The sequence below is a fragment of the Lissotriton helveticus genome, chromosome 3_1, assembly GCF_964261635.1.
Source record: "Lissotriton helveticus chromosome 3_1, aLisHel1.1, whole genome shotgun sequence".
Lineage (NCBI taxonomy): Eukaryota > Metazoa > Chordata > Amphibia > Caudata > Salamandridae > Lissotriton > Lissotriton helveticus.
Window position 1 is genome coordinate 446,763,099 of NC_136061.1, and position 15,202 is coordinate 446,778,300.

General features: G+C 46.0%; 1 protein-coding gene across 3 annotated transcripts in view; it reads left to right on the forward strand.

The window, feature by feature from the left end:
- Window positions 1-15,202, forward strand: part of CREB1 (cAMP responsive element binding protein 1) — a 398,463-nt gene that overhangs the window by 225,518 nt on the left and 157,743 nt on the right. For all 3 annotated transcript variants that reach the window (XM_078680315.1, XM_078680314.1, XM_078680313.1), the window contains one exon: window positions 5,670-5,770. In XM_078680315.1, coding sequence (XP_078536441.1) covers window positions 5,670-5,770 — 101 coding nt within the window. The remainder of the gene's footprint in view (window positions 1-5,669; window positions 5,771-15,202) is intronic.

The following is a 15,202-nucleotide window of genomic DNA, read 5'->3' on the forward strand; positions in this document are numbered from 1 at the left end:
GAAATCTCCTCCGAAGGTTAAAATGACCATTAAAAAAATATTTTTCTACACCTTCTGAGGTGAAAAAATCTGCGTTGTCGACGAGGAGAACATCATCGTGGACGAAAACACCATCGTCGTTGACTAAAACGGAAGTAAAGGCTGTATTGCAGTCGACGCTTCCGCCGTCGACGACGAAATCGACGACGAGCCCTTCGTCGACGAAGGCAGCGGCGACCATGTCGACGACGGGATCGTCGACGACGACATCGACCATGGGGACGACGGTGACGACAACGTCTACAATAGCGTCGACGGATATGATTTTGTCGACGACGATCGTGTCAACGGGCTTGTCCGACAGAAAAAACACCGGAGAAACGTTTTTTGGGCTGGAAAAGAACAATAACGCCAGAAGTTACGTCGCCATGTAAGGTATCACCATTGGTTCCTTCTCACCTTCTGGAGGAGAATGATTCGGAGGAAGAGGATGATGGTGGTCCTTTCGGATTCGCTAACAGCCCATCTCAACTAAAGGTTAAGAACCAGGAAGAAGACTCACAAGATGAGTATGAGGCTTTTCAGAGTCATCCCCAACACCACCACCAGGAACAACGAGAAGAGATGACAAGTGTGCCCTCTTTGTTGTTGAGAGATCTTCAATCCATGATGGAAGTTTATAGAAGAAGATATCCTACACCTCAATAAGGAAATCCCTGACGTTACACCTCGGCCACGCTCTGTACCGGGTACGCCGGTGCGCAGACGAGAGATCTTGCCGAAGCCTTTGCCTAAGTCTCCGCCATCGAGACCTCACCGTGATCCCGACACTACTGATGAGGAACATGAGGATGGGGAGATTACGGATCCTAGCAAGGAGTCGGACGATTACCTCATTCCTTCACCGGCGTCCCCTTCACCGAAACCCGTGGATTCCCCACCAGAGGACATTGGGGGGTTTCATAACCTGATGGAAAGGGCCACTAAAAGATTATCGCTTTCCATGTCGGAGGGTAAGCTGAATGCTTTTTATATGACTTTAAAGAAGCCTATCGCAAATTGGTTCGATCTTTGCCGATTGTGAGTCATATTTGGAAGGAAGGCCTAAAGGTGATGGAATCACCAGCTACAGTGAGCCCAGTACTCGCGAGATTAGACAAAAGTATAAAGCGCCGGCAAATGCTCCAGCATCACCCCAAACCGGATTCGCAGTGAAGAGATTTTCCTCTATGTCAGCTCTGTTAGTAAAGGCCGCACATGCTCTAGCCATCCTGGGAAGGTACGACAGGCAAATGTGGTGCGACATGTCACCTTATATTGACCATGTGCCGGATGCGGAGAAGCAAGAAGCCAGAAAGATCCTTTTGGAGGGGGAAAGGACTTCGGCAGAAATCATAGACAGCGCTATGGATATAGCGACTACAGCTTTCAGGTCTCTATGAGGAGCGGCGGTGCTACGCAGGCAAGGGTGGTTAAGGGTTACAGCATTCAGACCGGAGGTCCAAAATAAAATCGTGGATCTTCCTTTCAACGGCGAAGACTTATTCGGCAAGCACGTGGATGACGCGTTGCAGAGTATCAAGAAAGACACTGATACTGCCAAAGCTTTGGGAACTCTGCAATACAGAAAGGTCCCTTTTCGTGGCTCTAAGGGTAGGGCCAAGCATCATACAGAGGAGGATATCCGCAAGGGAGATATTCTTCTTATACCTCCACTTCTCAACCCTACTGTCCGCAGTACACACAGCGACAATCAGGAGGTTATTCCAAATCTGCTCCAAGAGGTAGAGGAGGTCGTCAGGGTAAGGACGGCCGACGACAATGACAACCTGCGAATGCTGATCACACCGGAAACACTGAGATCGTATGTTCCCCTGGGTGGAACGATTTCCAGTTTTCTTCACAGTTGGCAAATATTAACCACGGACCGTTGGGTCCTCAACATTATTCGATTCGGCCACACTCTAGAATTTCTTCAGACACCCCCTCGGACGCCACCGATGCATCACAAGGTCAATCATTTGCATCAAATCCAGAAGGAGATTCAGACAATGCTCCGAAAGGGTGCAATAGAACCGGTACCGAATTCTCAAAAAGGAGAAGGATTTTACTCCCGATTTTTTTCTAGTCAGGAAAAACATCCTACAATGGCGTCCTATACTGGATCTCAGATCCCTGAATACCTATCTCAAAAAACAGTCCTTCCGGATGATTTCTCTACAGGACATTCTTCTACTTTTAAACCCGGGGGATCATATGACCACCTTGGACTTACAAGACTCGTACTTTCACGTCCCAATCCATCCTGCACACAGGCAGTACCTTCGTTTCATGGTGGCTGTGGAACATAACTAATTCAAGGTACTGCCTTTTGGCCTCAAATCAGCCCCAAGAGTGTTAACTAAATGCCTGGCTCCAGTGGCGGCTGTTTTAAGGAAACAAAAACATCAAGTTTTTCCTCACCTGGACGACTGGTTAGTCAAGGCACCAAGAGAAGCACTAAACAGAGCGTCCACGGAGGCGTGCATAGACTTGTTCACCAAACTTGGATTGACTGCACGAGAAAAAAATCATCCCTTCAACCAAAGAAACCGATAACTTTTCTGGGAGCAATCTTAGACACGGAGAAAAACAAAGCGTCCCCCTCCATGGAAAGACAACAGAAAATAGTGTCCCACTTCCAGAGATTTCTAAAAAGAAAGTATCTTTCAGTACGCAGATACAAATCATTGCTGGGGATAATGTAATCTTGTATTCCCCTCGTGCCTCACTGCAGGTTAAGAATGCGGCAGTTACAAGAACAGCTCGACCTCCAATAACTTCAAGCACAGGGATCCTTCGAGGATGTGGTGCGAGTGACACCGGTCATGCTACAGGCAGCAGCGTGGTGGACACAACAGCAAAACTTCTCTCAAGGACTCTCATTTCTCACGGCTGCAGCCCCATTGGTAGTAACTACAGATGCGTCCCTGGAAGGATGGGGGGCATTTCTGCAGGACCTGCAGGTCAGTGGTCGATGGAAGTTGGAAGAACAACTACACATAAACTTGCTGGAGCTAAGGGCAGTGCGCCTCGCATTGCTGGCTTTCCTGCCACGGATCAAAGGTTCGTCCGTGTTGATAAGAAAGGACAACACGACTGCGATGCACTACTTAAACAAGCAGGGAGGCACAAGATCTCTCTCCCTTTCTCAAGAAACGCAGAACATATGGAAATGGGTTCTACAACAAGGAATATCCATGTCTGCAGGAAACCTACCAGGGAATCAGAACACCAAAGCAAATACTCTCAGCAGGCTCAAAACTTCTTGCCACGAGTGGGAGTTGTACCAGGGAATCCTGGACAGCTTTTTTGAGCATGGGGCAAACCAATGGTGGACCTCTTCTCCACAAGGGAGAACAAGAAATGCAGTTTCTTCGCAAGCTGGCGTCCACAGGGGGGATCCTGGGGGAATGCGTTTTCGATGGCATGGTTCGACGTCTTTGGCTACGCTTTTCCCCCGATTCCCCTTCTGCCAAAGGTCCTCAGGAAAATAAAGAAGGAACCGTGCAGGCTGATCCTGATAGCCGCTTGGTGGCCCAGACAGCACTGGTTCGCGGAGCTGCTGCTGCTGTCAGAAGCACAACCTATTCGCCTCCAGCCGATACCATCACTCCTGACAATGTCCCAGGGACAAGTGCTCCATCCGGACCCGAAATCCTTGCACTTAGCAGCATTTCTCCTGAGCACTGTGAGTTACAACATCTGAATATTTCACAGGAGTGCGGAAACATCCTATCGAAGGCTAGGGCAGCGAGAACACAAACAAATCCTACACGATGAAGTGGAAGAGGTTTTGTCTCTGGTGTCAACGGAATGGTGCCCATCCTCTGACGGAGGCACCTGATGAAATCATCCCATACATCTTGCTGTTAGCAAAGTCTGGATTAGCTCACGCTTCTTTAAAATTGCATTTAGCTGCAATATCCCAATACAGGAGATCTGCATCACGCCCTTCCTTATGGTCAGCCAGGATCATCAAGCAGTTTATGAAGGGATTATTCAGGGTTTTCCCTCCAATAAATCCTCCGCCACCGCTCTGGAATCTCAACATGGTATTGTCTCAATTGATGAAACCACCTTTCGAACCCATACACAGAGCGGACCTTAGATTTTTATCTTGGAAAGTGGCTCTTCTCCTCGCTCTAACTTCAGCTAGAAGGGTAGGAGAACTTCAAGCTCTCACAATTTGAGACCCTTTTTTGCAGTTCAAAGAGGACAGAATGATTCTGAGGACTAATCCAAAATGTATTCCTAAGGTGCCTAGTGATTTCCATTTGAACGGGCCATTGATGTTGAAACGATTCTTTCCTCAACCAACAACAGCGGCAGAAAGAGTCTTACATTCATTAGACGTTCAGAGATGTCTCAAGTTCTATCTTAAAGAAACCAAAGGTTTTCGAAATATTCACAGCTATTTGTCGCCTTCAGTGCACCCAGGAAATGTTTTCCTATATCAAAATGTGGAATTGCCAGATGGATTTCCAGTGCAATTGTTTACTGTCATCATGCTGCTGGAAAGCCTCTGAACTCACGAGTTTGTGCCCATTCGACGAGAGCAGTGACCACGTCCACGGCGTTATTTGCAGGAGTGCCTATACAGGAAATCTGCAGAGCAGCGACCTGGGCATCTACGCACTCATTTACCAAACACTATTGCTTGGAAGCAGCCGCAGAGACGGAAGCGGCGGTGGGAGAAGCGGTGCTGAGAAACATCATCCAGTGACGGTGAGCCTTTTTTGCATCCCTCCATCCTATTTTGTCTTGTTTACAAAGTCACATTTATGATACTGTACTAAGCTTTATAATACACAAGTTGTGTTGCACGAGGTTGGAATACAAGGAACAAATGTGCTTTATGATGTTACTGCTCACTATTCTAATTCAGGCATGTGAATCTATGAAAGTTCCAATACTGGAGTAAGAAAACAAGTTACTTACCTGTAACTGTAGTTCTACAGTATTGGAAGCTTTCATAGATTCACATTCACCCACCCTCCTACCCTGAGAGGCTCATCTTAGATTTGGCAGCGCAAGTGTTTAGTATGCACAAGTGCGCGAAAATCTGAGGAGCAAGAGGTTCTCTCAGGAGTGTTCTAAAAGGTGAGGACAGCTGATTGGTTCAGGGAAACATTTGGGCCTTTTTTACATAACAAAGGCTATGGGTTGCAAAAGGAAAATGGCCCTAGGCCTCTTTTCAGTTTGCTATACTGCTATGCATTGCTTTTTTATGTACCGGAGACTCCCGTCTCGAGGACGGGGAATAATTCAGGCATGTGAATCTATGAAAGCTTCCAATACTGGAGAACTACAGTTACAGGTAAGTAACTTGTTTTCTTATTGAAGTTGGCAGTTGGGCAATTCTACAGCATGTATGAGGGAGGAGCAAACCCTACTGCAAGGCAATTTTCCCATGGCATTAGGTATATTGGGGAAATATGTGACACAACGCTCTGGCTTGGCTTTTTCCGCATTTCATGTCCAAATTTCTCAAGAGACGTGTGTTGCTGCTGGTAATTGAAAGACTATTTTAGTCAAACTAAACTTAAGAATGCGCGTTACTTACTTAAAGGTGCACCTTTTTTAGTTTGGTATGAATGCTTAAGTGTTGATTTTACTAATAATGTTCTCATTGTTTACTTTGCAAACAGATTTCCACAATTGCAGAGAGTGAAGATTCTCAGGAGTCCGTGGACAGTGTCACTGACTCCCAGAAACGCAGAGAAATTCTCTCCAGGAGGCCTTCTTACAGGTACTGGGACATCACAAGTGAGCCATATATCAGAAAACAAATAGATAAGCAGTTAAGTTTTGAATGTAAATGTGCCCAACTTGCAATGATGCTCACAGAGATAAGATGAGGTTGGAAGCAGTCGCAGCCTGTGCAGGTAAGAGCAGTGGGGCTGGGGCGGGAGGGCGGATTTCGACAGACGATAGCGAGGGATATAAACAGGGCTGGTTGGAAGGTGTTTGTGGTTCACTCTAGAAATGGAATGCACTCCCTACTCTGTTCCAAGAGTTTATGCAGCATAGCTTATTAGACTAAGGACATCCTAACAAGACCCTCAGTAATTTGATGTAGCAATACATAGCTGCGAAATTTGGATGCCTTATTGTGTGATATTTCCTCAGCTCAGTATTTTTGACTGATTCTGAGATGCGGGAATTGGAATGAGGCACAATATGAGAAATCTGAGTTTGCACACCTTGATTGTTGCATGTTTTGTTTCTTTACCACTTCTTTCTCCCACACAAATGCCTACAGCTTTGTTTTTTCATGGGCACATTTAAACAGTGTCGAGGACTTGAAAAGGCAGTAAGTTTCCAATACTTGAAATCCTAAATCTGCTTCACCAGGGACTTAAGTTGGAGATTGTAGTTCCTCTGATTAAACAGATTAGTTTATATAAAAGAATAGATCTTTTGTGAAGCTAGTAATTCAGAAGTTAGTAGTTCAGAATGGAGAACATGTTTTTGTGTATGTAGGAAATGTTTGTTGTCATGCAGCATCAGCAAGGGAGACTGATATCACCAAAGAACAATTGGCGGCAGTAATCATTGCAGTGTGATTTTTTAATTAAAAACCTATTTCCCATGGCCATTTTACTAAACCATGGAGTAACATCCATTAATCTTATGAAATATAGAACTCGGACCTTTCCAACTCTGTGAATGTGAAAACTCCAGGCACTGAGAAGAATAACGCCACTGCACCTCATGTGTTAAGTTTGATGCACGCTTGGAAATGCCTTTCCCACTAATTGATTTTAGAATAGGATTCTAAAAAATGTCATACATGTATTGATCCCTGCAGAAACTGTATAATAAGGAAACCTGGCTTGCTACTTATCTCTGACTTCCTGTAATAAGATTTCGATTGGTCCAAACATATATTGATCCCTGCAGAGTGCAGCAGCAGTTTATTATCCATGATCCCATCTATAGGAATACTCAGCTGCTTCATTTATTCACGATCACCAACTTTTAGATCCCACTCAATACGGCTGCAGAGGAGGCCATAGTACAGAATCAGCTCTTATTAAATCCTCTGAAGAAGTCAGAGGGGCCCTGGATACCGGAGGCAAAGCCCCTCTGATAATGCTAGACCTTTCTGCTGCTTTCGATATGGTCAATCATGCTCATTACATCAGATTGGATTAAACTATGTATCTTTAGAATGGAAAAACAGAACAAGGGAACTTGGAGATGTTCCCTTGTCTAAAGACCTCCTGGTCCAAAAACTAATTTCAGTAACCGTTTGACTGAAATCATTGCCCCACACGTGTTAGCGGCAGTCAACATCCTTCTCATTGGAGATTTGTATGTCCATGCTGAACTCTTCCGACACCAGTCAACTGATCACCAACCTAAACACACTGGGACTAGTACAGAAGGTGACTGGACCCACTCATTCGACTAGCCACACCCTTGATCTCCTGTTCACAAACTAAGCCAACACTGTGGTGAAATCTCCCATCCATCTGATCTGGTCGGACCATACCTACTACATTTCCTTTTACAAACGGCTACCACCCTTGACAATCCAAGCATTGAACAGAAATGGACCAAGCCGTGGAGAAAAGTCTGCCTTGCAGCCTTTTCCCCCTATTTTAGTCCTCCTCTCCTGACAGGCTCCGAGAATATTGACCATGCAGCCCATGTCTTTGAGAAGACAAATCATACAGGCCCGTGACATGATTGCACCCATGTCAAAAGTCAAACTCAAGACTAAAGCGTCACCATGGTTCACTGAATCTCTAAAAAGTGTCTATCTAGCTTGCAGGAAAGCTGAACGTAAATGGAGAACTAAAAGTACTGAGGACAGACTAGCGTACAAACACATCAATGCACATTATTTAGATAATTTCAAGATAGCTAAAAAAAACTATATCATTAACGGAATTGACAAGGCTGTGGACTCGCACAAGGAAGACTGCATGCAGACACCCGCCACAGTGCCTCTAGAAGAGTTCACTGAATTTACTCAGGAACATGTTAGAACAGCCCTCCTCAGAACCAAATCCGGTTCCCCATTCGATCCTGTTCCACCCTATATTATTTGAAGTCTCTCCCATGCTCTCCTTAATGGTCTTACCGACCTTTTTAACATGTCCTTAAATCTAGCGACAGTCCCAATTAGATGGAAAGCAGCCAGGGTCAAGCCAACCCTTAAAAAACAGTTGGCAGATCCTAAAGAGCCTATTAACTATTGGCCGATTTCCTTACATCCTTACTTTGGAAAAGTATTTGAGTAACTGGTCAAACCCATCAAGAAAGCCATCAACTGTTAGATCATTCACAGTCAGGTTTTAGGACTGGCTATAGCGCCATAATTTCCTTTGTAGAAGTAGTCGACAACATAACTCGCCCAGGACTACAGGCAGTCAGCAATGTTGGTTCTATTAGATCTGTCGGTACCTTCGACACCATCTCTCACAGAACCTTAGAACAAAGGTTGCGGGAGATGGGAGTTGGAGGAAACGCCCTTAACTGGCTGAGAAACTACCTTAAAGATCGAACCACCGCTGTACAAATAGGCACACTAGTTTCCTGCAGCTGGATGGTAGATAAGGGAGTCCCCCAGGGATCGATACTTAGTCCTATGCTTTTCAACCTCTATGTGGCACCTTTGGCCAAGGTAATTAGATCTTATGGGTTTGATGTAGTGCAGATAATCACTCTCTGACCCAACCCAACAGACACAAGATTCAGATTTAAAAGCTGTAAGACACACACAAACACCTGGATGCAAACTAACCATCTTCAGCTCAACTCCAGTAAGAGTTTTTCATTAAACCCAGTGCCCTTGCCCTGAAACCGCAGGTCTCTACCTGCAACCAGTGCTATGCTGAGTACACTCTGTCTCCATATACCTGCATTGGGCACCAACACCTCTTTTGACCTCTGCACCCGGCCACCCCTTTGCCGTTGAGGGTGAAACCATTTTGTCTTTCTAACCCCTGCCTTGTGTTGGTTCTACATCCCAGAGACTAAACCTGAAAATTGTGTACTTAACTTGTAAGTTACTTACCTGTCTTTCCTCTCATAGGATTGCATTGGTTTTGTGTTGATCCTGAGAACAGTACAAAGTATCTTCTTGCTATTGAAAAGTATTTCATACACCTGTACAGTATTTCTCATGCTTCTACAAACATTTACCAACTGTGAATTTAAAGTATTGTATAACTGAAAAGTCTGCTTACCTGTAACTGAGTTCCACTTTGTTCCTAAAATAAAAAGAACTAAAGTATTATTTTTATAAACATTGGCCTGGAGTTTGTCATTGAGTTTGTGTTCCTGCCTTGTACGAGTGTGTACAACAAATGCATTCACACTACCTTACTGCTTAGCCCATCTGACACTAAATTGAGAGTAAGGTATTGTCTACTTTAGTCTCTGCTATACCTTTGGGGACTTTCTGGACTCTGTGCACACTGTATCTCTTTTTGATATAGTATATACAGAGCCAGCTTCCTAAATACTTTAATCTAATTTATTTTATTATATGTATATTCCACCCCTCATTGTAAAGCAATTGTGCATGAGCAGTTTTATAAAAAATTACTTATCCAGTATTGGGATATCTTTCATTGATTCACATGCCTGAATCATTCCCCGTTGCTGAGATGGGAGTCCCACGGTAAAATACAAAAGCAGTGCCATAAATAATAAATTGGCCAGAAGAAGCCAAATGCTATATCTTACACTTACACTTAGAGGATGATAACTGTTCCCTGGCTAAAAGTCTGATTGGGGACCTAGCCTCTCTTAATTTGATATTGAAAAATTCAGGATCAACACATCGTGCAGGCCATTTGCTAGACCCCATACTCTCTAATCTTAGTAATATCAATATGTACCCTGCCCTGCCCTTGCCCTGGTCAGACCACTACATGGTCAAATTCACACTTCAGGATGAAACAATTAATAAAGATTACATCCTAGCACCAAATAAGTGCATTAGAAAATGGAAGCAAGTAGACATGGAGAGTCTTAATGCTTTCCTAGAAAATCACGACCCAAGGACTAAGCCCACAGTTCAGCAGCTTTCGACCGCAGTTCAGAGCTGGCTCTTAGCAGCCATCAATCACACTTTGCCTATAACCCAATTAAAACAAAACCCTCACCGATGCCCAGCCCCCTGGTTTAATGACGCACTAAATAATGAAAAAACTAGATGTAAAAATCTGGAAAGACTATGGAGAAGATATTATTCCCCCTAAGATAAGTACAAATATAAAATCCAACTCACAAAATACCAAAAAATGTGCAGTATAGCAAGATCTGAATATGTCAGCACTAAAATCACAAATGCACTAGGGCAATCAAAAACACTTTTTAATTTGGTAAGGGAGTTGGCTGGTTCAAATACATCACAATCCCCACCAGACCTTAACAAAACGCAATGTGATCTTTTGGCCGCTTATTTCATTAACAAAGTTGACTTAATTCACTCAGATATAAATCAAGATCCCACTAAAACTCCCCCAGTAACACCGGCTACATCCAGTGGGATACCCCCTACTCCCATTGGGGATACCAGCACTTTAGAGGGTCTCACCTCAGTGGAGGCGGCGGCTGTTACACTGGAAGAATGGCCCTTGTTAAATCCTGACACGGTCCAGAGTCTGCTTAAAACTATTAAATCAGGCTCACTGAAAGATCCACTGCCATGCACAATTCTAAAGTTACTCAGTAGCAATGTCTTTTCAATAATTACAGATCTTTTGAACTCATCGCTACTGGAGGCAACCCTACCTAGTGAATGGAAACATGCCATGATCCATCCACTCCTGAAGAAAACTGGAGCTGACCCCAATTTGCCATCTAATTTTCGTCCCATCTCCTTGTTGCCCACCTTTGCTAAAATACTGGAAAAGCATGTGCATCGATGCCTTACTGATTTTATTTCTACTCATGACTTACTTCCCTCTCATCAATCGGGTTTCCGTTCAGGATTCTCCACTGAGACCACCCTGCTGGGCGTTACTGAAAACATTCGCCGCATGGTGGACCAGGGTGAAACGGTAGCACTTGTGCTGCTCGACCTCAGCGCGGCATTTGATACCGTTTCACACGCTATCCTTGCCCAGACACTCCATTCTATAGGCATCCGAGGTAGGGCTCTCAATTGGATTAAATCACTACTAAAAGATCGAACATTTCAAATCTTTTCACAAACCGCCAGTTCAGACATCAAGTCATTCATACATGGAGTACCTCAGGGCTCAATTCTGAGCCCGTTACTCTTTAATATTTACATGAGCCCCTTGGCTAAATTAGTGGAGGAAACAGGACTTTTGATGTTCTCATACGCTGATGATTCTCAGTTGCTCTTTTCTCCTTCATCAGCAGATGCAAGCATTCCCTCCGCTCTGCAACTTGGACTCAGAAACATCTCGAATTGGATGAATACATTTTTTTTTTTAATTAAACGGCGGAAAAACTGAGTTAATCCTGCTGGGAAAACACAAAGAGTTATGGGACCCCCAGCACTGGCCCTTTCAAATGGGTACTCCCCCCATACCGGTCACAAATGCCCGCAATCTGGGAGTCATTATTGATGACTCGCTCAACCTTCACCAACAAGCGATAAAAACCGCTGCCACTTGTTTTGCCATCTTAAAGTGGCTAAAAAAGATATGCTGGATGCTACCGGAAAATTCTAAAAAAAAACGTAGTCAATGCTTTAGTGACATCAAGGCTCGACTACGGTAATGTCTTGTACCTGGGGGCAAACAAGGCCACTGTCCGCAGACTACAGACTGTACAGAATGCAGCAGCACGACTGTTATGTAAAATTCCATTCTCTACACCTACCACCAAATATATCAGGAAACTTCATTGGTTAAAGGTTGAGAACAGAGTCAAATTCAAAACTTTATGTTTTATGCATAGAATTTCCACTAACACTGCCCCTAAATACCTGCAGAACCTGGTGTGCCCCTATCGCCCCACCAGGACTCTGCGGTCCTCCACGGCCAATCATTTTGTAATTCCAAAATTCAAACTGGCGCGCATGGGTGGTAAGTCCTTCTCAGTTCTTGGACCATCTCTCTGGAACTCAATGCCACCGACATTGAGAACAGGGCTGAACTACGTAAAATTCAGGAAGGCCATAAAAACCTGGCTATTCAATATCTAGCATGCCATAGCTTATCATATCGGGATCTGTTGCGCCGGGAAACCCTTTGTTGGTAGCTGTGCGCCCTATAAATGAAATAAATAATAATAATAAATAATAATAATATCTTAGTAGTCTATCTACGTCCTTATAGGAAAAGGACCAAAAGTCAGCTCCAACCAAGAACACTCCCAACAGCAGCAGTTCTCCTCAGATTTTCACCCCACGTCGTGTGGAAGGCAGTCTCCCTGAGTGCTACTCAGTTTTCTTCTCTTCCGCTCTTCAAGCAAGCATGCCTGACAAGAAGGGTCTCTTCCGCTCCTACAGGACCTGTGGGAAGAAGAGGGTCCACGTGGATGATCCTCTCAAAGATTGTCTTTATTGCCTCTACCCCAAACATGAGGCTAAAGACTGTAAAATCTGCCGTACCTTCCCCAGCAAGACTCTAAAGGACAGAGAGGCAAGATTATTTCTATGGCTCAAGTCTAAAGAGCGTCCTCCTTTTTCGGCTGAGGAAGAGGACCGAGCTTCTACATCTAGCAAGAAGGCTAGGTCTCAAGAAGACTCCTCAGGTGAGGAAAGAAGACATCTGAAAACGTACCAAGAAACATCTCTTCACATAGAAATGAGTTCTAAACTCACCTCTGAGCCAGCATCATCTCCGCCTTCTACTCCACTCCCACAGCGTCCAAGATCATCCCCTTCTGAAACTGTGAGTACAAAGCAGCGTTACCTCGAATAGAGAAAAAGTACTGCAGTCCAGAAAACAGTCCATCTTGCCTCATGGGTCATCTGAGGCCAAATTTGGTAATATCCCAGGCTGCACAACGGTGTTCGAAAAGCCCTGCAACACCGATTAACACTCCTCCAGACAAAGGATGCCATCTGGACCTTTTGGGGAAAACATTCTTTTCTATGGCTGCAGCTTCAATTAGAGCTGCCAATGCCTTGGCTATCATTGACCGTTATGACTGCCAAAGGTGGTCCGATATAGAGGGATTGATGAATCTTATCCCAGAGGATCAAAGAGAGGAGGCACGAAGGATCGTGTTAGAAGGTGAACGAACTGCGTCCGAAACAATTCACTGCGCGCTAAGATATCGATAACACGAGTTTTGCAGCGTGAATCTTTCTGGATTCACTATGATGTGCATTATTCCGCGGTCTTGTGGTTGGGTCCCGATTCGTAGTCTTTTCTTTGTTTTTTTTTTTTTGTAGCCCAGGTGGGCGTCTGCGTCACACCTCCTTGGGTGCATTTCCGGTGACGTCAGCATGCTTCCTGCGGAAGCTCCCACTCTTGGGCGCCATCTTCAGATTCTTTTTTTCCACGGTCGGGTCTGGATCATTCCCGTTTGGGCTCCAGACATTTTTGGAGAAAGAAGAGAAGAAAATACAGAAATCACAAAGGAAAGTCATCTGAAGACTCCAGGGGACTTCATCGACGAGGAGTCCGCAAAGGAAAAGGCGAATTCATCGCGATCCTCGACGACCGTCGACGAACATGCGACCAGGGAGGCCCTGAGCGCTCGATGATGGACAACACGCCGTTCAAGTTCTGCCGTAACTACCACCACAAGTACGCGCAGAAGGACCAGCACCCGGTATGCAACCTTTGTCTACCGGTGAATCACGAAAGCGAGGACTGCAACACCTGATCCGCCTTCACCCCGAAGACCCTTCGTGTGAGAGAGAGACAGAGGGTAGCGCACGCCACCCTGCAGGGGAAGGCCCCGACTCTGTCCCTCTACGACCTGGGGTTGTCGTCCGAGGAAGAGGACCCCGCTGCCGCCGAAGACGACAGCTACACGGTCGTAGAGACCGATTACACGAAGACTTCTGATAAGGTAGGAGACTCTCCGGCCCCCAAGAACCCGAGAGACTCTGAGTCTCGAAAAAACGAGGGCAAGGCCTCGAAAGCGCCGACGCCGAAGCACCAGGCGTCCGCGAGTACTCACAGGCACAGCGGATCCTCTGAGAAGGAGCCCCCGGCGCCGAGAGCTGTTGAACAGCAGAAGTCGTCGAAAATCGTCCCCGAAAAGGATCGATCGACGCCGAGGGACAAGGACCCTAAACTACCGACGCCGACCAGAGACCCAAAATCCGGTTCGACGTCGACATCAAACTTCGGCACCGAAAGGCACGGCGCCGAGCCAACCGCCGAAAAGAGCGGCCGAACCATCCGACGCGGAACACACGGCCGAGATGGAGAAAAAGAGAAGGCGCCTCGAAGCCGAAATGGAAAACATCGTGCAGCGGAAGAAAGAATTCGACGCAAAGATGAAAGCTTTCACGATCCCTCACAAGACCAAGCCACCGGTGGTGGAGGTGGTCGAGGAGGAAGACGAGGTCACCGAAGAACAAGACCAAGACCCGGACGTCGAGGTGGTCGACGACCAGGAAGAGTACGAGAATCCCTACGATAGTTACAACTATGGGGAGGAAGAGGACCGCAGGACGGATGCAGAGTCCGCCCCCTCTGACCTACAGGAGGTGGATTACCTGGATGTCGAGACCGACAGCCCGGGGGAGGCGGTCGACACGTATCCATCGAGGCCCTCGCCGCCGGACGACATCGGGGCCTACAATTCGGTGATAAGGTCTGCCGCAGCGGCATTCAAGCTGAAGCTCGATGAAGAGAAGCAGAAAGCAGACTTCCTTCTAGAGACATTGCTCCCAACACAAACAAGGAGCCAGTACCTGCCAATGCTCGACAGCGTCTTGGCCCAGGGCAAGGAAGCATTCAGGGAGCCCGCAACATGCAAGGCAGTAACTCCCAGAACAGAGAAAAAATACAAACATTCCTCAAAGGACCCACCCTACATTCAGGGGATGGTCTCCGCAGACTCCATTATCACGGCCACAGCAAGGAAGAGGGCTAACGTACCCACTACCTCTGGACCACCACCGGATAAGGAGAGCAAAAGGATGGATCTGGTGGGCAGAAGGATCGAACGGAATGCCGCGACCCACTGGCGCATGGCTAACTCCAACGCCCTGATAAACAGACACATGTACCAGATCATGGAGGAGCTGGGGCAGTTGGTGAAGGACCTGCCCCAG